The sequence below is a fragment of the Eptesicus fuscus genome, chromosome 16, assembly GCF_027574615.1.
Source record: "Eptesicus fuscus isolate TK198812 chromosome 16, DD_ASM_mEF_20220401, whole genome shotgun sequence".
Lineage (NCBI taxonomy): Eukaryota > Metazoa > Chordata > Mammalia > Chiroptera > Vespertilionidae > Eptesicus > Eptesicus fuscus.
This window is the reverse complement of record NC_072488.1, coordinates 18,489,673-18,516,723: the sequence shown is the minus strand read 5'-3', so window position 1 is coordinate 18,516,723 and position 27,051 is coordinate 18,489,673. Positions and strand designations below refer to the sequence as shown.

The following is a 27,051-nucleotide window of genomic DNA, read 5'->3' as shown; positions in this document are numbered from 1 at the left end:
ATCCTACTTCGTGGCTTAGGTCCTTTAGCCCTGGAAGCACTCATGTGGATTTCTGTTTTACCCATGCTGAGGTGAAAACAGATTTTGCTGTGGCAGAAAAATAATCCCGAATGCCTCTGAAGCCTAATGTTGTCAGCTGAATCATGGCAACAGTGCTTTGCGAATGCTCTCCCAGATGGAGCGAGTGATCTATAGTGTTGTTTTGCAGTTGGCATTGAAACAAAGTTGTTTTCATGTAAAAAGGAAGCACTCTACAGTGGTTCAAAGCATGAGCATTAGAGCCAGACTCCTTGGGTTTAAATCCCACCGTTGCCACTTATTCGCTGCGTGATCCTGAAGAAGACATTTAGCTACCCTGAGCGTCATAAAATAGGGTTAATAATACCACCTACCCCTTAGGATTGTTGTGAGGATTAAGTTGGTAAAAACACATAAAGCACTATGACACTGTCTGATATAGACAGTACTCAGTGTTCGCTCCTAATATTATTTAACTTACAAAGGCATGACATCTTTTACATAATTTCAGAAGCAAATGTGTAAAATAAAAAGAAATCCTAAAAATAAAAAGAAATCCTAGAAAAGCTAATTCTGTAAAATTTATAAACGCGAAATTACAGATAGTTAGGCATGTACATATATGATCATATCATTCTGACTATTCTTTTATATAATTACATAGATAAAAATACATTTATCCGTTTTTTACCTGGAAAGTAAATTCCTTTTCCAGTGACTTCCTTTGTCGTTGAACTTAAAGCTGCCATTGCTTCCCCACTCAGCTGGTCTGTCTCCAGCCCTACCTGGCCCAGCACATTGATTCAATGAGTATTTGTTGATTGTCTGCTCAGAACAGGGAGCATATGGAGCAGAGGCCCACCTAACTTCATCTATATGGCAGGATCCGTTTCTTAATTGTTTAACTGATCAAGTTTGTATTTCTTGATCATTGTTTCCTATAACTAAAGAAAAATCCATGAATTCCTATGTGTTTATAGCCCAAAATTCTGGTTCCGTGAATCGGCTGAAAAAAAAATATGCTAAAAGAAATTAACCAAATGTAAATAGCATATAAGTTACCTATGCAAAAATTATCATAACTATTGTGCCACTACTCTGTTACCTTCATATTGACTCTGGAGGTCACACTCAACAGTCTTTTTCTGTCCTCATCGCAATCCAAGATCAAAACAGCAAATAAATGTCTAGTAATTACATAATTGAACAGGAAAAAAAGGATAAAAGTGCTATAGACATAGTTTGATTATAACTACATTTTTAAAATCTGCATTAAAAATGCATGAGGAAGAACTAAAGATTAAATGGAGATTCCGTTAATATAATGGCATTATAGTTTCCTTCTTTTTCCATTGTCTATTTTTTGTTACTGACTATATTCTTTTTTAAGTAAAAAATGTTAAATTTGTAAAACTCTATAAGTTGAACTATACTTTAAATTCTAAAATTTTTCATTTATCTACCAAAAAAAAGAGAAATTCACAACATGGCATTTTATTCTGATTTAATTTCCAGGAAATAAAGATTTCTCAAAGAAATTCAAGAATCTTCAAACTACATCTCTGTTTTGTATTATATGCAATAAATTCCCAAGTATTTAAAAAAATCATAAAACTTAGGCTACATATTGCACATCACCATAATATTTAAGTATAATTTAGAAGAGCCTGATACTGACTATATGAATTTGATTTAGCTTCATAGTTTCTTAGCTGAAGGAATCCCTTAAAGATATGTATTTTCTATTTTCCTTCTACTTCCCTTTTTTATCTCCAGATAAAAAATAACAAGAAGTTTAGGACATGACATAAATCTAAGATTTATTAATCACATATTCAAATCTACCTACAGAACCAATCTCTGGAGTAGAAGTTTCCACACAGTATTTGTCTGGAATCAGATTATTTTAAATTGTACCTTGACTTTTGAATTCAATACTAGATACAATTACCATGAACTAATGAGAATATTACAAATGCAAATATTCTAACACAAAGACTTGTATAATTTTGTTTAGATTGTCAATGGTTGCTTCATCCAAATTTTCTTCATTGTCATCCATCGTATGCCAGACTTCAGGGAAAGGAGATGCTATCAGATGCAAAATTGGAACACCTAATAAGAAAGAACCAACTTGTAATTAAGTGCATACTTAAACTAGAAAGTGTAATTTGGCAAACAGAAGTCTGAGTGAGAGCTCTGTCCCATCCATATAAAGACAGTAGGTTATTCATCATCTTCTGTGTACTCCCTTATATCTTACCCTTGTACTCCAAAGTCATTCATTAATTAAACAAATGTTAATTAATTCAGTAAGTAATTAGAAAGCACCTACTATATACCAGGCCCTATTCTAGAAGTTGAGGTTTCATCAGTTAAAAGGCAAAGCCCTGGTCATATGATGCTTACATTCTAGTAGAGAAAGAATCAAATAAACAAATATAAAAAATAATTTTAGCCCTAACCAGTTTGGCTCAGTGGATAGAGCATCGGCCTGCGAACTGAAGGGTCCCAGGTTCAATTCCAGTCAAGGGCATGTACCTTGGTTGCGGGCACATCCCCAGCAGGGGGCATGCAGGAGGCAGCTGATCAATGTTTCTCTCTCATCGATGTTTCTGACTCTCTATCCCTCTCCCTTCCTCTCTGTAAAAAACCAATAAAATATATATTTTTTTTAAATTTAAAAAAATAATTTTAGAAAGTGATATGGCTTATAAAGAACAATAAAATAAAGTGAGGAAATAGAGAATCAGAGGCAGACAGCAGAACTAAGAAGAAGGTATTTAAAGTCAGGGAAAGCCTCTGTGAGAAGCTAACAAATAAATAGAGGCATGCAACAAAGGAAAAGCAAGCTGTGCAAAAGTCTGGGGAGAAGTATTCTAGGCAACAGTAGTAGTAAGTGCAAAGGCCCTGGGGTAGGAGTGAGCTTGGCCTGCTTGAGGAACAGCTGGAGCCCGGTGTGGCTGGATTGAAGTAATACTGATTGGAGACAGACGTAGCAGGTGATGTTAAAGAGGGAGAACAGAGTCAGAAAATAGAGGCCCTTGCAGGTCATGGTAAAGACTTCTGGTCTTATTGTACATGATAGCAAGCCACTAGAGCTTTAAAGCAGAAAAGGAACATAATTTTATTTACATTTTTAAAAGATAACTCTCACTCCTATGTAAAGAATAAGGAGGGAGAAACCAAGATGGTGGCATAGGTAAACACCTGAACTTGCTGCCTTGTACAACCACTTCAAAACTACAACTAAAAGACAAAATGGATATCATCCAGAACCACGGGAAGGCTGGCTGAGTGGAAATTCTACAACTAGAAGAAAAGAGAAAAGCACACTGAGACCCGGAGGAGGTGCAGAGGTGCGGAAGTGAAGTGCGAAGTTACGGATGTGCATATGAAAGGGGCTAGCAACTGGGTACGCCGTTGTCTTTTTCAATCGGGAGGGAGACGCAAGCTCCTGGCTGCTTTGAACTTCAGTTCCAGGTGAGACTCTGGGGACCCAGACTCATACGGGGAGAAACTGGACTGTCTGGCATTGGGCTGGAACACGAGGGCAGCTTTCTCTCAGAGGTGCTTGCAGCGATCATTGTTCCTGCACAGTGCTGCGGGACACAGAGACCCGGGGCCTTTTCAGGGCAGGGCTGACGGTCAGCCATTGCTGTTTGCTCCACCTTGGTGATTCCCTGAGACTCCGCCCGACCCAATTTACAACCCCACCCAAGTTGTGTGCAGAGGCTTTTGCATATGAATGGCCTAGCCTTTTGCAATCTAAAATTACCTAACAAACTGCAGCTGGGTCAGAGAGTCCCAGAACTTCCAAAAGAAGGCCCAAGGCTCCATAGCAGCTTGCATTGCTTCACAGCTGGGCCTCATCTGGGCACCTCCAAACCCCAAACAAAGAGGAGGGATCTGCAGATCTCTCTGTAGCTCCTGCTGGGTGGCCTCAGGCAGTGACTGACCTTGCACCTCCTTGGAGATCCAAGAGCCAGTGTACCCAGTGGTCAGAGTGAAACCATCCAGATTACAACTCTTCATATCCATAAGAGACACACTCAGGGGGCAGACTCAGTGAGTGCCAAAGTCCCACTGAAGCAAGTCTTGCCCCATAAGGGTGTCTCCAGCACAGAAGTTCTCCCATCACAGACACAACTGATCCTCACAGCCAATTGGCCTGGAGGTCAATTCCCCCCAGTGATACCAACAACAATCAAGGCTTAACTACAACAAGACTGTGCACACAGCCCACAAAGGGTGCACCAAGAGTGTCTACCTCAGGTAATTAGGGAGGCTGAGCCACTGGGCCCTATAGGATACCTACCACACAAAGCTACTCTATCAACACAGGGAAGCAGCCAAAATGCAGAGACAAAGAAACAGGTCACAAATGACATAAATGGAAGAAAGCAAAATACTGGATATAGAGTTCAAAACCACGGTTATAAGGTTACTCAAGAATCTTCTAGAAACCTCTGAGAAATTTAGTGAGACCCTCAAGGATATGAAAAAAGACCAACTAGAAATTAAGCATACACTGACTGAAATAAAGAATAATATACAGAGATCCAACAGCAGACTAGAGGATCCCAAGAATCAAGTCAAAGATTTAAAATACAAAGAAGCAAAAAACACCCAAACAGAAAAGCAAAAAGAAAAAATAATCCAAAAATATGAAGCTAGTGTAAGGAGCCTCTGGGACAACTTCAAGCGTACCAACATCCGAATTATGGGGGTGACAGAAGAAGAGAGAGAGCAAGATATTGAAAACCTATTTGAAGAAATAATGACAGAATACTTTCCCTCCCTGGTGAAAGAAATAGACTTACAAGTCCAGGAAACACACAGAATCCCAAACAAAAAGAATCCGAAGAGGACCACACCAAGACACATCATAATTAAAATGCCAAGAGCAAAAGACAAAGAGAGAATATTAAAAGCAGCAAGAGAAAAACAGTTAGTTACCTACAAGGGAGTACCCATATGATTGTCAGCTGATTTCTCAACAGAAACTATGCAGGCCAGAAGGGAGTGGCAAGAAATATTCAAAATTATGAATAGCAAGAACCTACAACCAAGATTACTCTACCCAGAAAAGCTACCATTTAGAATTGAAGGTCAGATAAAGAGCTTCACAGATAAGAAAAAGCTAAAGGAGTTCATCACTGCCAAACCAGTATTACATGAAATGCTGAAGGGTATTCTTTAAGAGGAAGAAGAAGAAAAAGGTAAAGACAAAAATTATGAACAACAAAGTGACAACAAATACATATCTATCAACAAGTGAATCTAAAAATCAAGTGAATAAAAAATCTGATGAATGAATGAACTGGTGAATATAATAGAATCAGGGGCATAGAAAGGGAGTGGACTGACAATTCTCAGAGGGAAGGGGGGATGGGGGGTGCGGGAAGAGACTGGACAAAAATCATACACCTATGGATGAGGACAGTGGGGAGGATAAGGGCAGAGGGTGGGGTGGGAACCGGGTTGAGGGGAGCTATGGGGGGGAAAAAGAGGAACAACTGTAATAATCTGAACAATAAAGACATTTTAAAAAAAAAAAGAAGAAGAAGAATAGGGAAGCAAGAGCAAACACTAGAGACCAATTGGGAGGCTCCTGCAAGAGCCCTTGGGTTTGCCTTAGCCGGTTTGGCTCAGTGCATAGAGCATTGGTCTGCAACTGAAGGGTCCTGGGCTTGATTCCGGTCAAGGGCACATGCCTGGGGTTGTGGGCTCAGTCCCCAGAAGGGGACATGCAGGAGGCAGCTGATCAATGATTCTCTCTCATCAATGATGTTTCTCTCTTTCCCTCTCCCTTCCTCTCTGAAATCAATAAAAAATATTTTTTTTAAAAAAAAAAGAGTCCTTGGGTTTGTTTAAACTCTCACCATTGACATCAAGGATACGACTTCCTTATTAATTAGTAAACATCAGAGTTATGCAAAGTGTAAGAATACAGCCTAACTCTATAAAAGTGAAGGCATGGTCAATGAAACATGAGCTTTCATAAATACCCTAGCTGCAGGAAAAAAATATATAAAGGTGTCAAGGATTTCGAATGACTTCCATGAAAAAAAATAAAAGCCATAAGTGGATGACTTAATTGTTCAATTCATTAAATCTAATTATTCCTTATCCTTCTAGATTGTTGCAAAAGCACATAAAATACAATGAATACAATAGGTTAAAAATGCACATGTGCATGCACACATACATATACACACACATTATTACCTCTTCTTAAAAATGGGAGATGGTCATCCTGAATCACTCCTCCAAAACCATGATTCTGGAAATACCGCCTCTCCAAAGAATGAGCCTTGAGCAAACCTAATGCATGGAGCTCATGTTCTGCAGATGACAATTAGACAGTAGATGAATATCTGTTTTTATCTGATCAATAGGCAGAATGCATAAGGAGTGTGAAATCTTAGCACATGTGACCATTGCTTTTAAAACATGCGGCTGTGAACGTATGTCAATAAACATCTGTGCTGTACATGGGTGTGTACATTTTGGAGTAGTGTGGGGATGAGAAGGGTCACATGTGGCTGTAGCTTTACAGGTGAGAACCTTCTTAGAGGTGAAACTCAGTAGAAGAATGGAGAGATGAAGAATGAGAAAAACAGAAAAAAATGGGGAGAAAACAACATAGATACTCATAGATCTGAGATCCTGTATGAAGAATACCTTAAGAGGAGATGTGGGGCTTGGAAGGGTAATACTCAAACAGAATAAGGATGAAGTTTACTGAGTAGCCACTTTATGGAAAAGGGTTACCTGCTATGACCTGCATCAGTGGTACTCAAAGTGTGGTCTCCGACCAGGGGTATCAGAACCACCTGGCAACTTGTTAGAAATGTAAATTATCTGGACCCACTCCAGACTCACAGAATCAGAAACTCTAGGGATGGAGCCCAGCAATGTGTGTTGTAACAAGCCCTCCAGGTAACACACACTCTAGTTTGAGAACCATTGGCCTGCATTCCAACACTCATCATCTTGAGACATAGAACCCATGTGTTATGTTACATGGTTACATATAACATGAGTTCTATGTTACAAAATGATAAGAGATCACAAGAAAAGTATAAGACAATCGAATGAAACTTATCAGGATAGCTGGATGTGTGTTTTTAATTGCTAAATTTAAAGTGTTAAACTTGACCAAGTGGTAAGCAGGCATATGTGATGTTTTAGCAACATGGAGATAGTTAGGAACATATGTAATATGTTAGGAAGCACCACCAAACAATATTCGCAATCCATTAATTGACACTTACAATTCTTTCATCTTAGGATATAACTTTTCCTTATGCAATTTAGATATGGTTTGAAGTTCAGTAAGTACCACTAGGAGGGGGCAGCACAATGGGTTAAAACCCATTAAGGTGCAAGTTAGTGCTATAAATTCATTCTGGCAGAGGAAATAAGAAAAGTGCAAAAAATCCTTGAAAAATTACAAAGACAGGGATGGAAAGGAAAGAAAAACTAAAGAATATTTTCTAGTATCATTATAAGGATAACATTCATCATTAGCCAACATACTTTGCTTAGTAAAATTTTCCTAGAAAGGCTCCCACCACCACTGCTGCACTCACCAGCCATGAGCCTGGCTCAGGGCTTCTGGCTGAGCAGTGCTTCCCCTGTGGGAGAGCACTGACCACCAGGGGTTAGCTCCTGCATTGAGCATCTGCCCCCTGGTGGTCAGTGTGTGTCATAGCAACTGGTCATTCCGCCGTTTGGTCAATTTTCATATTAGCCTTTTATTATATAGGATATCAAAATGCAGTTTCATGCAGGAAAATAAAGTGGGCCTACTAAAAGAGATGAATAGGAATAATTAATTAATCCATAAAGCAAGAGAAAAAGCCAGTAAAGTATAATATATATTCAAATCATACACTTAAATCTTAAATTTTGAATTTTAAAATGTAGTGTTTATCAGGAGGAAGAAACCTAGTTTTAATAACATTGGTGCTTACCAATTGCTTGAAGTCTATCAAACCATCGGGCAGAGTTTGGGAAAAAATTGGGAAATGTTGGATTTGGAGCGCCAATTAAATCTAATAAGACCAATAGATCCTAAGGGAGAAAAAAATATTGTTTAATCATTGTCACTAAAAACACGTTTCATACTCAGCAATGTAAAAAAATGAATCAAAACTATAGGCATATTAACAATTGAGAATAATCTAGGGAGCTATACTAGTGTAAACAAAAGATTTAATAGCATTATAAGATAATACTTTTGGCAAATGTATTAAGTCTTGCTTTGCCATTAAATGGCAATGTGTAGATTCTTTGTGTCTGTAATCCCAGAAGGATATCACTGAAAATAAATTAGAAAGAGGACATTTGGATAAGTATTCCATAGATTTAAAAAGAATACATTTAACTTGATTTTCAGATGGGAGTCCAAGCCTCTGATCTTCTATTCTATTCTAATTCGCCATTTTATTCTTTGTCTGTAATGACATAACCACCTATAAGAGAACACTTAATAACTCTTTATTCCCCAAAGTAGCATATAAGAAAAATTCCTTGACCAGGAGCTACAGGACCTGATGTCTCTGGTCCTTTTCTATAAACCAGAAGCTCAAACTTGCTGATCTTTAAAAGTCCCTTCTGATTATGTACTCTACACTTAAACCAGTGTTCCTTAACTTGTTTGAGCCATAAAACATCAGCAGGCTTAAGGACTCCCTGAAGACACACACACACACACACACACACACACACACACACACACACACACATCTCCCCTGCCTAACCCTGGTTTAAGAACTGATTTATATAAGTGTGATCATGTGTGGGTAAATATCTAGTGTAAATCCTGACACATGGTAGGTAAATATTTGCAGAGTCTACCATTCTAAAGACATAGTATCTATTAACTCATGAATGATGATTAAATATATTCATTGGGGGAAATAGGTTTGGTTGAAATCAGAATGTATTTACATGGTTAGATAAGCTAATAAGAGTTTGTTTCTGGGGGGCGGAGGAGGAATGGTCTTAATCATATTATGGATTCGTATATTTGGAATGATAAATAACTGTTCTTCCTACTGATCAACCAGGTCTCTCCTCCTCCTCGGAATCCTTTCTAGCCATTTGGGTTCAAGTGACCGAATGAGGTGCTGACCATATTCCCCTGATCCATTATGAGCTGCCAATGGACCATAGGAGAGAATGCCCACATGGGATGTGTCAGAATCATAGAGGGCATTTAACCTGGCCATGTGGACTCAGAGGGAGAAGGTAAGTGACAGGGCAAAGGACTGGGACAAGTGGAGTCATTAGAAATAGGCTTTCAGTTCACAGATAGGGCGAAGGTCAAGGATGCACGAAGGCATGGGGAAGAATGAAGACTCAAGAGAGGCATGAGGTCCCAAGCTGGGGTTAGTGAGGACTCAAGACTGAGTGAAGGTCAAATATAGGAAGAGAATTAGAATAAGGAAATAACTCAAGGACAGGGTGAGGGACAGGGGGGTGGAGGAGGACCAGGATTGGGGATGAAAATGGGGTCGTGTGTTGCACCCATTACTTGGTAGTAAGAGCAGGGTTTTAAGGCAGCATCAAAATGTCTCCACCCCGACATCAAAAATACCACATCAAAATCAGCACATCAAAATGTCATAAACACAGTCAGAGTCATTATAACACTTTGAATCCACTGAGGAAATTCTTCACTCCCATCCTCATACCATGTCCCACTCTAACTCCATTTCCCAAGACCCCCACCTCCTCAGGCCTCAGGGCTCAAAGAAGGGGTGCTCTCTCCACCTCCATGCAGTACCAAGGGAATGCAATCCCATTGGACCAAACTGAATCTGATGTCTCCTTAATCGGATGTTTTACAGCCTTTTAATTTAATTAAAGTGTTTTTACATTTTTGAAAACTTAAATCAATAACATTAAATTTTTAAAACTTACTATGTAAATGTTCATATCATTTCAGTGAAATATTTTAATTAAGCTCAGACGTAACTGCTAACCCAGAATCATTCTTTTTAGCTCTGGGATTCCTCAAAAACCCAAACGCCTGCCAAGGAATGCTCTATTATAAACACTCTGCTCCAAGGATGCCGAGCATTTTTAGGTCTTTAATTGGCTTTAGCTTTGGCTGCCTTTGAGGCAGCCCCGGCAGCCGCAGCACCATGGATACTTCCCAGACTAACCATGCTGTGCAGCTGGTTGGTGTTTCTCGCTCCAGGTGGGTGTGGGGTCGATGCCATCTTTGCAGCTAAGTGCCGAGATCCATACAGAGAGTCTTGAGGAGACCAGTGAAGAAAAGCCTCTTCCCCGTCAAAGAAAATCAGCTGGAGTGACAGATCCAGCTTGGAGTCTGAAACATTCTGGTAAAAAGAACAGTGAAAAGATAACTGGAGAGAAGACAGCTAAGCCACCAAGAAAGGGACGAGAACACAGTGAGTAAAACTATGCCACCATTTATTTGGCACCACTTCTTCCCTGAAAATCATCACATCCCCATGTCAATCTCACCGTCTCCCACTCCCCGTGAAAATAGAAGTTATGCATGTTCTCTAACTCTTCAGAGAACTTTGAAAGGCTCTGCCACCTCCAGAGATCCCCAGAGATTGGCTGACGCTATTGTACCTACAAGACAGCCTGACTTCTCCCTCCGCTGGATCCCATTGCTCTCCCCTCCCTGCCACAGGTGTTGAGTCAAGGCCACTCCCTAAGAAATGACCTAAATCCTAACCTCCAAGTCAGAGTGTGCATCCCAGGAAACCCAACCTGAACAACTGCAAATCTACTTGGCTACTCATCCATTTCATCCATGGTATGCCTGCTTTTTTTTTTTTTTTTTTTAGTCTAAGTTCGAGGACCTGCCCTAGAAGTGCAACAGGGACACAAAGAGCAATCATTACAGCCTCTCCCCTGCAGGAGCCTACACTCTAGTTGGGTTAGGAAAGATAAACCAAATACATGAACATGGCAAAATGTGCCAAGGGTCACAAATGTAAAGTAAAACTCATCTGGGAATGGATAGAACGAGGGGTTGAATCGTTGGGGTGTCAAGGAAGACTTCACGCAAGAGATGGTTTTCAGGAGAACTTAGAAGTGTGAGTAGAGTTCTGATGAATGTTTTACTTTCCACTGTATGACAACTCTCACTTTTTACATTAGTCCCCCAATTCCCAGAATCTGCAACCCAACTGCAATCTCTAATCTACTGAATCGTTATCTTTTCCAAGTCCTTCACCCCCATCATGTCCTCACTTCACTCTATATTCAGCTTCAATTCCAGAGTCAATCATTCTAATCACTCCCTTGAAAACACGCTCCACTCCCTTGCCTCTCTCTGCCTTGGTCAAACTCACATGGCAAACACATGACCTCAAGTTCACTCTCTGCTTCCTTGGTGCCTGCCCTTGTGCAGCTGAACGTGGCAGGGGGAAATGTACAACCCTTTGCACTCTCCACCTCACTAAAGTGCTGGGCGGGGGGGGGGGGGGGGATGCTCCCAGTGGACCAAACTGATTCTGATGTTTCCTTAATCCGTTAGAGATGTCCCTTCTCCTCTTATCTAAGGACATTAGAAACTCTGTCCTTTAAGTCCTCTTCTGCTCCTTGTGCTTTATGTCCTACCAGTTCATTTTTCAATTTGTATTGCTTGTTTTGCTTGCTTGCTTTCATGTCAGAGACTGTCCTCAAATGTCTGGTCATCCTTTGTGTTCATTCAGACAAAGAATAAGGCGCTATAACACTGATTAGGTTGGCTTCCCTGCAGGGGGACCTGGTGCCCAGTCGGGGTTTGCACTGAGATGGTTCATAGGCTCCAGAGAAGGATTCCCCAGATTCCTGTCTCTGGGTACAAGCTGGCTGCTGGCTTTCTCATGCTGGAAGTGGGGAAAAGGCTGCAGACCTCTGTTCAATGTGGGACTTTCACCTAACCTCCTTGATTTCTTTTCTTTTTTTTTTTTTTTTTTAATATATTTTATTGATTCTTTACAGAGAGGAAGGGAGAGGGATAGAGAGTTAGAAACATCGATGAGAGAGAAACACCGATCAGCTGCCTCCTGCACACCCCCCACTGGGGATGTGCCCGCAACCAAGGTACATGCCCTTGACCAGAATCGAACCTGGGACCCCTCAGTCCACAGGCTGACGCTCTATCCACTGAGCCAAACCGGCCTCGGCTAACCTCCTTGATTTCTGAGGCACCTCACTACTGCCCTCCTTTACATCTGTTGTCTCCATGTCCAGAACCTCCATGGTTCTATTTCTCTAGAAAAATATTCTGTTACTCCCACAAGAATACAGATGGGGTATTCACCTATCTTCCAGGTGTGGGGTGGGAACATACATATCTAAGTGCTCCTTAGATTTAACAACACTCTCCTTCCCAGCTCTCCCCACCCCCACTTCTGCTTCCCTCACTATCTGTGTAGCCTGATTTGTGAAGCTCTTGCAATCCTTCTTGGTGGCAATATGATAGATGCCTAATTACCAGTGTCAACATAGTTGGTGAGTTATCTGCACTCTTTCCCCACCCAAGGCTATCTCAATAACAAGGTGTGCACCCTAAACTCAGTGGCTTAAAACAACACTCATGTATCCTTCTGGGTCTGTAGGTCAGCTGGGGACAACTGATCTAGGCCAGTTTGGGCTGGATCAGGAGCCTTGCTTCACCAAAATCATCAAGGTTGGCTTTGTTCCATATGTCTCTAATCCTCCAGGGCCTGGCAGGCTAGCCAGGGCACACCCTTTTCCTGGTGATGGCAAAGGCCCGAGGGAGCAAGCCCAATTGCACAAGCACACTTCTAGCCTCTGCTTGTGTCACATCTACAAGCATTCTGTTGGCCAAGACAAGTCAAATAACCAAGTCCAGAGGTAAGGAATGACAAGGTACAACCTGCCATTAGGGGAAGAGGGAGGAACACAGCAAAGTTATAAGGCAAAAGATGTGAATGCATAATTATAATCTTATTACTAGAGGCAGGGGGAGGGGGGCTGCAAAGAGTTGGGACAATAATCCAGACCTCTCCCAGGTCACATTCCATCACCACCTACCCAATCCTTGACAGCTGAAGAACTTAAAAATAACTCCTTACTACAGTTTAAATTAAAATCCAACTGGGAGAATAAATCTGATCCTCTCAATGCTTGTACCCAAAACTAGCCCTTTTTAAAAACTGTCCACATCACTGTTTACCTCTATTAGTAAGGATAATTAAGAGAATGTATGTGTGTGTTTTCATGGGGATCCCTGCCCAACAACTCATCCAGCTCTTTCTACCAAAAGCAGGTATGAGGTACATGCAAAAGGTAAAGGGAGAAAGCACAGCCACTACACAACCTGTGCCTTTACGTCACATCCATTTCATTTCATGTCCTTACACGAGAATGCAGACATGAGAAATCAAACTGTTACATCAGCTTCAGAACTCCCTCACCCAATTGCTGGGGGAGAGTGCTAGTTAAAAGCAGGGTAGAGCACGGGACAAAGACATCATAGAAGGTTCAGAAAACAAGACAAAACAAAAAACAGTGAAAAGGATACCGAGAGGTTATAAACAATTCTTGCTTTCTCCAAGTGCAGCATATCCAGCAAAAAATAGAACCAAATATCTCTATTACTTCCATTACAAGATAAACATTTTACTTCTTTACCCACATTGTACCCCAGGCCGGCCCCTTCATAAAGCTCTGAGGGGAGAAAGGGGCATCCGTTGCCTGCGAACAAAGTTTTTTGTTTTTGCCTCGTTGTGTTTACTTGGTTATGAGTGATATCTGAACAAAATGTCTTCATCTAGTTTAGCACTTTTCCCCAATATACCCTTCAGAACACAGAGACTGAAATAACATCTGGGAGTCCCAGAAGTATTCTGAGCTGAGAACATAACAAAAGCTCTACTATGCTACATAAAATTGAGCCGAGATCCACAGATAATAACAATAATGCATTTCTGCTTCATGCTTTTCATCTTGATAAGTCTGGATTACTCACTCTTGAGGGCCACCATCTCTCAGAACAGAAGGTTGTGATGTCCGTGGCTCCATAAACAAGAAGAAATAAACAGAGCTCTCAGACGTATACCTGTATCGATCTTCCGCCTTCTTAATTTTTCACAAAGAAATGTTGCCCTTAATTTAATGTGTATTCAAAACTAAGAAATCAGGTGCCAATTAATGAATTCATTGTCATGTATCTTAGGTTTACTGCCCATGGTTGACATTTCAAATAATGTAATCTTCCAATTAATATTCACTCAAACCCATACCATTTTTGCAAACAATTAATATAAAATGTACTGAAAGTCTACATTTCTAAATGGACTTCTCACTCCCCCCAAGGATTCTCGAATTCACTCTGTGTTACTGCTCATGTGTTTTATGCCAAGAATCTACGAGAGGGAAACAGATACCTTCAAGGAAAGGAGTTGCTTGTCTAAGGCACGAGCTAGTTCCAACATCATCGCACACGGCACGGCTGAATCGGTGGCTCCCACAAACACCCTGTTGTCCCAATGGGGAAAATACTTGGAGTCGTAGTGACAGGCAAGTACCAAGTGTCGTTTAGCAGTGGGATTGAGGGTGCTGATGATATTTGAGAAAGACCGATATCCGTAAGGTGTCTGACTCAAGAAAGTGTCTACTTCCAAGACCCAGTCAGCTTGAAGTCTCTGAATTCTCTGCATGATATGCTGATCAAAACAAAAAAATAACAAAATTTCAGATCAAGGCAGGTTTCATTTGTTCAGTATGTTTTAAGTTGCTTATAGGCCTTTCAAGTTAACAATACAATACATGCTTATTGAATGAATAGCAAGGATGTATAAAGAAAGGCTAATCTTCTCCCTCTCCCCCAATATTCTCCCTGCAAATTGTTAATAGTATTGTTAATAGTCTGATGTATATCTTCTCTTTTTTTTTACACAAACATATATTAGCACAAACTCATAGACTGGCAGAGGGATGTGTTTTTATAGGAATAGAATCCTACTCTTCTCACTTAATCTAACATGAACATTTCTACATGTCAGGAGATAGAGATCCAGTTCAATATGTATGAAAGTCCACTTTCAATTTCTCTAGGAGGCTAAGAAGGCATGTTTGAGAAAACAGATATACTAGGGACCTACAGGTCTCAACTTCCACTCTAAGCTCTTTGAGGCAAGCACGGCACGTGGTAGCTCTTTAGGTCCCCAGTGTATAGCAGGTGCCTCGAGTCCAACAGGTACTTCACAATATAATGAACACTAACAAAAGATACTGATGCTCACCTGCTCAGGATAAAGAGAGTCCCACAACAAGGGGATGGGTAGGGATATTTGAGGTCCTTCCCACTCTAAGAATCAATAAGCGACTCTGAACCACAATCACTATCAAGTAGCTTTCCTTCTGCACGCGAGGAAGGTCCAGACCCACTGCACGTTCTGGTAAAAATAAATCCATTTCTCCTGTTTATCTTAGACCTTGTGAGCAACAAGGTAAATGACAGGAAAAATTATCAGATATAAAAGAAATTCCACCTCAGACACTAGAAGGGTCTTTTTTAAGAATCTATGGGTGAGTTCATCACTGTTTCATTGCCCTTTCCTGCCTTTATTTTCCCTTTGCCTCATTTTTCTCACTGGGTTCCATTTATTTTATTTTGAAATATATACATCTTTGTAAGTTGCCTTAAAGGATTTTTTTAAAGTCAAGCGACAAACTCACCATCCACATAACCAGCAATCTGTTCCACAATTAACATCAGTGGGAATGGACCTTGAGGTGATAAACAAATAACGTAATAACTGGAAAAGAAGGGGAGATTATTTTTCTCCCAGGGAAACACAATTTTCTAGCCTCGCCAAGTCTTGTGTGGCCTCCTGCCCTAACTAATGTGACATGCATGTGGGCTAGGACCTTGAAAAAAACTGTGGCAGGAAGCTTCCGGGGAGAGAACTGAACCAGGGGTGAGAACAGTGACTCCACAGCCAACCCTGCAAAAGCCTAATAAAAACATAATTCCCTAGCTATCCACTTTCTGCTTTCCGTAGTGAGGGTAGTGAGGTGGACTTCGGCCTAAATAGCACAAATACACAGTACATTGCCTTTTTCTATTATAGGTTGAGAAGTTGTCTTTTCATATTAAATAAAAAAGAAATGTTTATAACCTTGTTGAAATCATCATTTATATCTCATTTTTGTTATTCTCCACAATTCTCAGTATTGGGCTTTGTTTACAGTTGGCTATCAGTAAATATGCCTAAACTGTAATTAATAAACTATTTTTTCCTTCTTTTAAAAATTTTTTTTTTTTAAAAATATTTTTTTATTTATTTCAGAGAGGAAAGGAGAGGGAGAGAGAGAAACATCAATGATGAAAGAGACTCATTGATCAGCTGCCTCCTGCACACCTCCCACTGAGGATCGAGCCCACAACCCGGGCATGTGCCCTGACTGGGAATCAAATCGTGACCTCCTGGTTCATATATCAATGCTCAACCACTGACCCACACCAGCCAAGCTAAATTTTTTTTATTTTTTAATTGTAAATATTCTCAATGAGAATATATAAAGTTATATGATACTAGAGGCCCAGTGCATGACATTCGTGCACTGAGTGGGGCAGAGGGGGGGGTGGTCCCCTCCGCCCAGCCTTCACCCTTTAGCAGTCCAGGAGCCCTCAGGGGGTGTCTGGCTGATGACTTGGGCCTAAGCTGCAGTCAGATATCCTTAGCGCTGCTGCAGAGGTGGGAGAGGCTCCTGCCACCACGGCTGCAGCCCGGCTTGTGGCTGAGCAGCGCTCCCCCTGTGGGAGAGCACTGACCACCAGGGGCAGCTCCTGCGTTGAGAGTCTGCCCCCTCGTGGTCAGTGCGCATCATAGTTGTTGCGCCATTTGGTTGATTTGCATATTACCCTTTTATTATATAGGATAGGATAGGATAGAATATTAGTAGTTTGAATAGAGAGAAAGCATTGTGCATCTAAGACAAGCTTTACACAGAATATGAAAATAAGTTATCTTCAGACTTGAGGGGAAAATTATTTTCCATAAAAGGGGTCATGTAAAAAAATTTTTCAAAAGGCATGTACTCTAGAACATCTGGCATCCAGATGTTGAGCTGCTCCATAAAATGTCTTCGCACCAAAGCAGCCAGTGTGCTTACAAAATGAATTGGGATTTAAAACATATATCTGTTAGCTTTGCTCAGCTGAAGTCTCACACACAAACTCATTTCTCAACTACTAAACCAGTTGTGATAATTCCCGATATCGATGTTGACACTAAAATCCTCAAAAGCAACAGCAAATGGCCCAGAAAGAATTCTGCCTAAAGTAATCTTTTTTATTCAGTGTAAATATTTTTTATTTGTCTTAGCAACTAATTTCTTTCTAAACAATCATATTGGCTGCATAACCTAATTACATCACCAATATATCTCGTTGTGCTTTTGGCTTTCAGACTTAATCTGCAAGTTCCCACTACCATTCTGTGGAGCAGGCTGCAAAAACTACTGCTCTTCTCGCAAGAATGTCTGAGCAGGGGGCGCGTGGCTATGGGAGGGAGTCTAAAGCTGCTGGGCTTCCCTCACTCCAGACAGCAACCGCCTGGGCCCACCAGCCATGCTAAAATGTAATTTAGAATGTAGGCTATATTTTTATTATTACGCGCCCATTCCTTTTAAATAGGAAAGAGAGATGAGCCCAGGGAGTATCATTGAAATGAGAAGATCCAGAGCTAGAGACATCTGTGAGCACACACCACAGAGACGGTTCCCCCCAGCATCCACTCTCCAGTGATAGATGGAAAAGTCAAGGTTAAACCCTTCCAGAATCTGGGCTGAAATTAGACTGCTTGACTTCTGCATATATATATATGGTGAGCGGGGGCGAGTTGTCTGACCCATGGTAAAACTAAGTGTTTATATATATATATATATATATATATATATATACTTAGTTTTACCATGGGTCAGAGTCAGAAGCTTGAGAAGCACTGCGCTGGAGAAAGTAGCTTAGCGCTGATCTTGACTCTCCCACCAGGGAGAATACAACTTCCCAAAGGGAAGCCTGATGGGACAGTAACTCACTCACGGCCCAGAACTGGCAGGCAAGGGCTGTCTGAGGCTGTTAATGTTGGGTGTTTAGGGCCCAAGGGGTTGTTATAGAAATGAGCAAGAGTTGAGCACTTACCACCCTGTCTGATGCCATAGCCCACACAGAGATTTCACACACAAAAATTGATTTAGGTTAACATGTAATGCTTAACAAAACAGACATTTACCCTCAGTTGTTTGGTTTTCTTGGTTGCCTATTTTGGCGAGTAATAAGATGAGAATGCAGATCTGAATGTTAGATAACTCTGAACGTGGGATATGTTACCTCTCACCTGAAAGCAAGTATTCAACAGCCTTTAGGTTTGTGTGCTGCCTTCTCACCTGGCGAGCCGCATAGCTTCCAGGGGATCCTGGGTATCGCTCTATCAGCAATGGCCGTAAGTCATTTTGCCACATTTCAGAAATACTGGTGCCTTCTGCAACTCGCCGGAGAGACGATGAGTTCAGAGTGGCTGGTTGGTGATCATTCTGAGGATTAAACAACATTATTTAACCAACTATTGTTTCATAATATGGTTAAGACTTACCCTGAGACATCTGCGGTTGAAAAATATTGGCTTTGAATCTCAGAATAAAGGGATAGCTCTTACATTATACATGGCGCATTAAGCTAGTCAAATTAAAAACTGGCCCCCACGATCTAGAAAGTTAAACTAACTCTTTTTTTAAAAATATATTTTTAGCCGAAACCGGTTTGGCTCAGTTGATAAGAGTGTCGGCCTGCGGACTCAAGGTCCCAGGTTCGATTCCGGTCAAGGGCATGTACCTTGGTTTCGGGAACATCCCCAGTAGGGGGTGTGCAAGAGGCAGCTGATCGATGTTTCTCTCTCATCGATGTTTCTAACTCTCTATCCCTCTCTCTTCCTCTCTGTAAAAAAATCAATAAAATATATTAAAAATATATATATGTGTGTGTGTATATATATATAATATATATTTATAGATAGATAGATAGATATAGATATATAGATATATATATATATATATATATTGACTTCAGAGAGGAAGAGAGAGGGAGAGATAGAAACATTAACGATGAGAATCATTGATGGGCTGCCTTCTGCACGCCCCACACTGGGGATTGAGCCGGAAACCCAGACATGTGCCCTAAGCGGGAATCAAACTGTGACCTGGTTCAGAGGTCAATGATCAACCACTGAGCCACGCCAGCTGGGCTAAACTAATTCTTTTGACAGCTTATCTTAAAAACAAAATTAATATAATGCTTTGAACCTGAAAATGAATATGTCACACATTTCCTGTGTAAGTTGTAATGTTTTTTGGTACAATTGCTTTGTAAAACTGAGACTTTAAAATATCTATTATCTATCTCCTGTTCTTAAGTTTGTGTTTGTTTACTGCTAATGCATTTTAAAATATCTTTCCTTAACACATTTGTCACTGCAGCCTTTAAATTCCTTGGTCCTCCACAATCAAAGTGCCTCTACCATACTTCTCAAACAGCACTTTGAGAAGAAAACGAAAGCTAAATGACAAAACACTGGAAATGGGAAAGGAAGAAATAAGAAAATGGAGGCAGGGAGTCAGAAGACTTTACGTGGTTAATTATTGCTTAACCTGGCCAATGAGAGCTTGTCTGATCTCTCCCGCTGGCTCACAAGCCCTAGGAAGGGTCACTCGCTCCCGCTCACCGTGCTTCAGTCCCCCTGGCACCATTCCAGGCCCCAGAGCCGTGTAAGGCTGTGCCCCATTGGGGCTTCGCATCTGCGGTGCCTTCTACCTGGAAGGCTGGTCCCTTCCTCTTCAGCTGGCTCACTCCGGCTCATTTCAGGCCGTAGCTTAGAGGACACTTCCTGGGGTTTATACTTGATTAATGCCTGATTTCATGTGAGGGCAAAACTCTCTCCTTTTTTCTGCTCTCTGCCTAGCTCATGTTGAGCACTCAATAAAGACTGGGTGAATTCATCAAATAAGGAAGTGACAGGTGACTGTCTTTCTAAAGCTATCTTCACTGAGACTGTGTTTACATAATAATAAAGTAAAATGGGAAGTTTGCTATCATAAATATTAAATCGTTGAATGCACAAGCAATTACAAAGAGAGAAGAGACAGGTGGCTACCTACTACACAGGGCCAGGAAATGCTGTATTTCAATATTAGTGAGCTTTGCTCTTTTTGAATTTCTGATAGCCCATGCTTGTGATGACTTAGAGTTGGGTTGGCCCAGGGCAGTTATTGTTTCAAAAGCTGTTTGAGCCCTAGCCGGTATGGCTCAGTGGATAGAGCGTCAGCCTACGAACAGAAGGATCCCGGGTTCGATTCCAGTCAAGGGCATGTACGTGGATTGCAGGCTCCTCCCTGGTCTGGGCCCTGGTCAGGGCTCGTACAGGAGGCAACCAATAGATGTGTTTTTCTCACATCAATATCTCTGTCTTTCCTTCTCTCTTCCACTCTCTCTAAAAATCAATGGAAAAATATCCTCAGGTGAGGATTTTTTTTTAAAAGCTGTTTGGACAGTGACTCCTTTTCTAATGATTTACAATATGCCATCCCAGAGCCTACCTGGTCGCTGTGGATGCGGTCATGTCCACAGCAAAAGGAAATGAAGCTCATGTTTTAACCAGTGATTTATTGAGGCTTGAAAGAATTCTTAAGGGGTTTCAGAAAAAAAGAGGCACAAAACAAATAACTCTCCAGCATCTCTAGTGTAACAGATAATGTGGGTGAAACATAGTGGACAGGAATCATCCAAAAACTGCTTATTGGGTAAATCAAGGGTGAGTTCCACAAACAGGCTATGGATGCTCCTGACTACAGAGACCTGCATGAGTTGTTTCAGGCTCCTGAGCTCAGCCATGTAATTAACGTACTTCAGTAAAGAGCCCTTCCCGTCTCTGCCCCCTGTGAAATCACAGAGTTTATAAAAGCTCCCCGGTCAGTGAAGGCTAGACATGGGAAACAACCACACTCGGTAAATTACTTAAGCCTTTCTAGTCACTAAAGCTCTGAGGGGAAAGCATTTGACTTCTCCAACCTACATGGCCCTCATTCAATTTTTATGGAGACTCACTCTCTGAACTCAATAAACAGAAAAATCTATATGCAGATGAGAGGAAGGAAAAGAGGAAGAACCAGGAGAGAAAGCGTGGGCTGGGTGCAGGGAAAGTGAATGAGGCAGAAATAGTGTTGAGCCCATGTTAAGTGCAAGACCCAAATTATTCTAGGTTCCGTTCAGTTCAAAGACACATCGGCAATTTTCTGTTGGTACAGGGCTTCTCGGAGGACCGAGTCTCTGTTACAGCCCCTGCCTGGTCTCACCCAGGCAGAAGGGACAATACGTCTGCTTTTCGCGACAAAAATCTTTCAGCTCAAAAAGCGTGAACCAGATATCCTGAGGCAACTCCTCTAGGCTAACCACGTGGTTCGGGGCCAAGGAGGGTTTTAATTACATCATTCGCAGAGCTGGCCCAACTTTCAGAGGGATATGCGGTCCCAAATCATTGCGCTAAAAGGAGAGTGTTACAGAAGCTCAGCCAATTCAATTCCCGTTTCCATCCCCTGTGAGGGTCTCCCAACAGCACTCGGGGTAACATTTGTGTCTACCTGCATATTCAACCCAGGCAGCATTTACTGAACTCCTTCTGCGTGTGGGATGCCACAGACATTACAAATGCAGTGGTGGAAGGGAAGGGAACTGAGATAAAGGTATGTCTCTTCTTTCAGTGCAAGCAGGCATCTATCGAAAAGCAGCGCAGCGCAGGCTGTGAGCAATTCAGGGTGAAATCCCAGCTCCCTGACTTACTAGTTGTGACTAGAACAAGTTTCCTTATCGATAAAATCGATGCATAGTGCTTACCTTAGTAGAAGTTCAAAATGGGACATTTTGTCTTTTTCTGCTGCCAATACCGCTCCTACCACTGAGTCTGTTGCTGTTTCCATAAGAATCAATGGCAGGGAGATGGGTGGATGGATGACTAAGGACGTTTAGAATACATGTGGCTCCAGAAGCAGAGGAATGTGAAATGCTGGGGGGGGAGAGGGGGGGGGAGCAGTAGCAACTTGCTAGAGCTGACCCGGAGGGAGGACTCCTAGGCGAGGCCAACTCTCCTGTATATGGTTGCTCTGTTCAAAGACTCTGTCCCTCTATCCCTGGTATAATTTCAACTTTATAGTTGAACTTCGCCTTTGTTACAATAAAGAAAAATTCTACCATTAAAATACATTGGGTCCCAGCTTAACGATAGAGGAAGTTTGGAAACAATCTGAATAGTCAGCAATAAAGGGATAGTTAAATTGTGGAATGATGGTGATTTTGTAAAAATCAAATGATGCTTTCAATAAATTATGAGCTCAAGGAAATACTCATACAATTAAGCAACACAGTAAGATATAAAACTGTATGTGCAGCACAATCTCTAGTATGAAATAGTCATGTGTGTTTATTTTAGAAAATAAACAACCTTAATTGAACAGTTGCTATATGACAACCACTGTGCCAAATGCTTTATGTGAATAACTCATTCAGTTCTCATAAAACTCATGAGATTGGTACAATTTTATCATCTCTATAAACACACCATCACAAATTGATATACATATGTATGTCTGTGTATATGTATGTGTGTGTGTGTGTGTGTGTGTGTGTGTGTGTATATATATATTTACAAGGTTGGGTAAAGGTAGGCGTGCAGTTGTGAGTGCACAAAACAGACTTTATTCTTATATTGTTATCTATCAATTATTGTATTATTTTCCATTTGAACAACTGTAAACCTACTTTCACCCCACCCTGTATGTGTATGTCTATATTATAGATATAGAGAGAAAACAAATAAGAACACCAAAATGGCTAACAGCAACTATCTCTGAATGTGGGCTTATGGGTGATGATAGTTTCCTTTTTAGTGTCCTTTTCTGTATTCTCCTAGTTTCCCAAAACCAGCACGAGTTAATTTTATAATTGGGAGACTTCAAGGAAAGCCATACTTTTTAACGTGTTGGAGCTAAAAGCTTCCCTTTTAAAAACGCAGTCATCAATCATTCACACCTAAGGGAGGATTGATTTCATTAGATTCCTTTTAACAGCTGGTTGACAAGGTTGTACTAAAGGGATAGGTTCGGAGATTGGGGAAGACAGGATTCAGAAGAAGTATTGGGGAAGGCAGGATTCAGAAGTACTGGGGAAGACAGGATTCAGAAGAAGTATTGGGGAAGACAGGATTCAGAAGAAGTATGGGGAAGGCAGGACTCAGAAGAAGTATTGGGGAAGACAGGATTCAGAAGAAGTATTGGGGAAGACAGGATTCAGAAGTACTGGGGAAGACAGGATTCAGAAGAAGTATTGGGGAAGGCAGGATTCAGAAGTACTGGGGAAGACAGGATTCAGAAGAAGTATTGGGGAAGACAGGATTCAGAAGAAGTATTGGGGAAGGCAGGATTCAGAAGTACTGGGGAAGACAGGATTCAGAAGAAGTATTGGGGAAGACAGGATTCAGAAGTACTGGGGAAGACAGGATTCAGAAGAAGTATTGGGGAAGACAGGATTCAGAAGTACTGGGGAAGACAGGATTCAGAAGTACTGGGGAAGACAGGATTCAGAAGAAGTATTGGGGAAGGCAGGATTCAGAAGTATGGGGAAGGCAGGACTCAGAAGAAGTAATTTTGGAATATGGATCAACCCCCTGAATAATGGCCTTTAAGCTCTATAAGGGAGATTAAGGGAAGGGAGAAATAAGGAGTGAGAGAAGAGAGGGTTCCAAAAACAAAATGACTGATTTTGGAATTCCATTTGGGGTCCACCCTGACCCAGGGAGGGGTAAGCAAGCTCTTCCTTTGGCCCTCCAATCTTCTCACACTCCTCCACTAGCTGGACACTGTCCCTGAACCATCAGCCAGGCCTCGGCTACTCTGGAGAAGAAAGTAGAAGAGGAAAAGAGTTGAGGGTTCTTCAATTCATGGGTGTAATCGTGGTCAAGTTTCCTCATCTGTAAATTGGAGATAAATGTACCCTCTTCACAGGGGCACTGTGAGCTTCCTACTAATATTGCTGCTATGGAGAAATTGCTTATAGGTTTCAAATAACCAAATCGTTATCTTCTGAACACAACCTTAAGCTAAGGTTGAACTGTTTTTAATATTAGATGCTGCTGGAAGAGACACACCTTTATTTCACAGCCAAGAAAATGGATTTCAAAACCAGTGCTTTACCACGCCTCACCTTTGGGCAGACCAGTGTACCAAGAGCACATCTCACATGATTAAAATATACGTGCGACAGAGAGCAGGAAGGCTTGTGTCTTAGTGGTGACTAATTCTTTGCCCAAGCCGCACGCTGTACTGGCCTCCCGGAGGACTTCACGGAGGCCTACAGGAAAGAGAGGGAGGGGACCTCTCAGGCCTGGGCACAGCTGATTTTGTCATTGGTTCATTTGCTTGCACCATTTTCTCAGAAAGCATCCAATTTCCCAAAACTACAGCGACCAGAAGCTTCTTGAAATAAATATAAAAGGGACTTGGACTTTAAAAGACATTCCCAATACTGGCTGGTTTGGCTCAGTGGGACTGGGGACTGAAGGGGCCCAGGTTCGATTCCGGTCAAGGGCACATGCCCGGGGTTGTGGGCTCGATCCCCGGTGGGGGGCACACAGGAGGCAGCCGATCAATTATTCTCTCTCATCATTGATGTTTCTATCTCTCTCTCCCTTTCCTTCCTCTCTGAAATCAATAAAAATATATTTTAAAAAAAGACATTCCCAAAGGTTAAGTTCTCATGGCTTTACACAGTTTAAGAATGCAGCACCTTCTGTCATCTACAAATACAACCTGCCTACCAACATCCCTTCAGAGCAGCTCATTCAAACAGTTCCCATCTCACTTACTCCCAACCATCTCGATGGATCATAAAGGCAGGTTCGGTGTAGCTTCCCATTCTGGTTCTTTGTGCCCAATTTCTGACCAGGAAGGTAGGTCCTCACAGTGAAGCGAAGGAGAGAGGATTTGAGTCGGTACCTCAATGCGACACCATCTGACAGTTATTTTTCTTACAATGAAGTTATTCTTGAGTTGGCTTCCTGCATCCCCACCAGGTTCCCTGTGGTTGATGGTCTCCCTGTGGTTGATGGTCTCCCTGTGGTTGATGGTCTCCCTGTGTAGTGGGAGCGCGTGTGGCCCTGAATGCTGAGGCTCATTAAGCCTAACCCAGGGAACTGACGAGGGCTGTTCCTACACCTAGGCACGTGGCTGGGAGGAGCAGAATGGAGTGCCAGCCAGGGCCTGTGCATTCTCCCGTGTGCCCTGTATTTCAAACGTGTGCGTATACACAGGCACGTGCATCGTAATCATTTAAAAGATGTGTTCAACAACACTGTCAGCACTGATATCCCTTCACTTCGCTGCTTTGCATTGTATCTTGAAGGCCATTCCATTTTACTCCAATACCATTAACATTAGCACAAGCTAATGTCATGATTTCAAAATTGTTACACAAGAAAGGGAAATAACTGTGAACCTACTTCCTTCACACAGAGAACACTTGCAAGGCACTTGTATTCTAAGTTCCTTATATGACATTTGCACCTATACCTAGATACATTGCTCTGACCATTGCATTTTACTCTCTTTCAAGACAAAAAAAAATGTTTAAGTAAAGTGGGTATCCAGTTAAGGTCCTTGGCTCGGGGCTGCTCCGCTTGAAAATCTAAAACGGTCTAACAATAGTTCTAGCCGGTTTGGCTCAGTGGATGGAGCATTGGCCTGCAGACTCAAGGTCCCGGGTTCGATTCCGGTCAAGGGCATGTACCTTGGTTGTGGGCACATCCCCAGTAGGGAGTGTGCAGGAGGCAGCTGATTGATGTTTCTAACTCTCTATCCCTCTCCCTTTCTCTCTGTAAAATAATTAATAAAAGATATTTAAAAAAAGAGAGAGAGAGCTTCCTAAAACGGACTAACAATAACACACGTCTGTCCAGAGGCTACATGGAAACATCGACGTCTCCAGGGTGTCCTGGGATGCCGCGGTGGGAGAGCTCTGCGCTCCCATCTCCCTGCGGGGGGCCACCGGCCAGACACACGTCCTGCGCCTATCAGCCGCCGCAACGGACCCAGCCCAGGGGAGGCCGGTGACATCACCCAGCTCGCGTGGCGTCCCCGAGGCTAGCGAGGCCCCCTGGCGAGGACGCGGAGCCCCGACACCCCGCGGGAGCCCGACGCGGCACGGCTGCTGGGGCCGGGGACCGCCGCTCCGCCCCGCCGCCCTCGCTGCCTAGGGGGGCTCGCCCGGCCTCAGATCCTCGCACCCGGCAAGAGCCGCCCAGGTACAATCGCGCCACAGCTGTCCCTCACCTTCTCCTGGGTCCAGGCTGTGGCGCCCGCGCCCCGACTGGTCCCCTCGGTGGCCCGGGGCAGGGCGGCCAGCAGCAGCAGGTGGAGGGCGCCCAGGACGCGCCGGTGCCCGCCGCCTGCCATCTCTCCGAGGCTATCTGCGCGCCCGGTCCCTGCGCCGCCTGCGGTCACGAGCCTGGGAGCGCGCGTCCTTCTCCTTTCCTCCTCTCCACCCTGGGGTGGACTGCGCCCGCCCCCCCATCTCCTCCCCGTCGCCTCCCCGCTGCGCTGCGCAGGCTGAGGCCGCAGCTCTCCTCTCCCCACCCCCACCTCCCCCACCCCGACCTTAGCAACCCCCGGGCTGGGCTGTTCTGGAAGGCTGGAGCTTCCGAATCCCAGGGAACGGAGACGGCTACTTCCTTGTCTTGGAGAGGACGAGAAGGAAGGAAGAGACGGGGAAGAGGCATTTGTATGATCTCCAGGGCCATCCCTGGGAATAGCGAGGGGAGCGGGGTTTCATCAGACCCGGTGCGGTTATGAAGTGTCTTTTCACAGCTCTTTTCCCCCAGTTCTGTGCCGGGCACTGCCCTGGGTGCTGTTCCCATGTCCCCTCATTTCGTCTTCATAAACCTCAACCCCGATTTACAGATGTGCAAACTCCCCGTCCTCCAT

General features: G+C 42.7%; 1 protein-coding gene across 2 annotated transcripts; it reads right to left on the bottom strand.

Moving 5' to 3' along the window:
• Nucleotides 1-1,505: 1,505 nt before the first annotated feature.
• QPCT (glutaminyl-peptide cyclotransferase) lies at nucleotides 1,506-26,626 on the bottom strand. 2 transcript variants are annotated; one of them, XM_008162237.3, is made up of 7 exons: nucleotides 26,401-26,626; nucleotides 18,421-18,567; nucleotides 14,415-14,693; nucleotides 10,200-10,376; nucleotides 8,001-8,100; nucleotides 6,250-6,366; nucleotides 1,506-2,133 (listed from the first exon to the last, which is right to left on the bottom strand). In XM_008162237.3, the coding sequence occupies exons 1-7, from the start codon at nucleotides 26,521-26,523 to the stop codon at nucleotides 1,988-1,990; spliced, it is 1,089 nt and encodes a 362-aa protein (XP_008160459.2). In that variant the 5' UTR covers nucleotides 26,524-26,626; the 3' UTR covers nucleotides 1,506-1,987. The 2 variants fall into 2 exon arrangements, with proteins under 2 accessions (XP_008160459.2, XP_054584106.1); XM_054728131.1 differs by lacking the exon at nucleotides 10,200-10,376.
• Nucleotides 26,627-27,051: the final 425 nt, after the last annotated feature.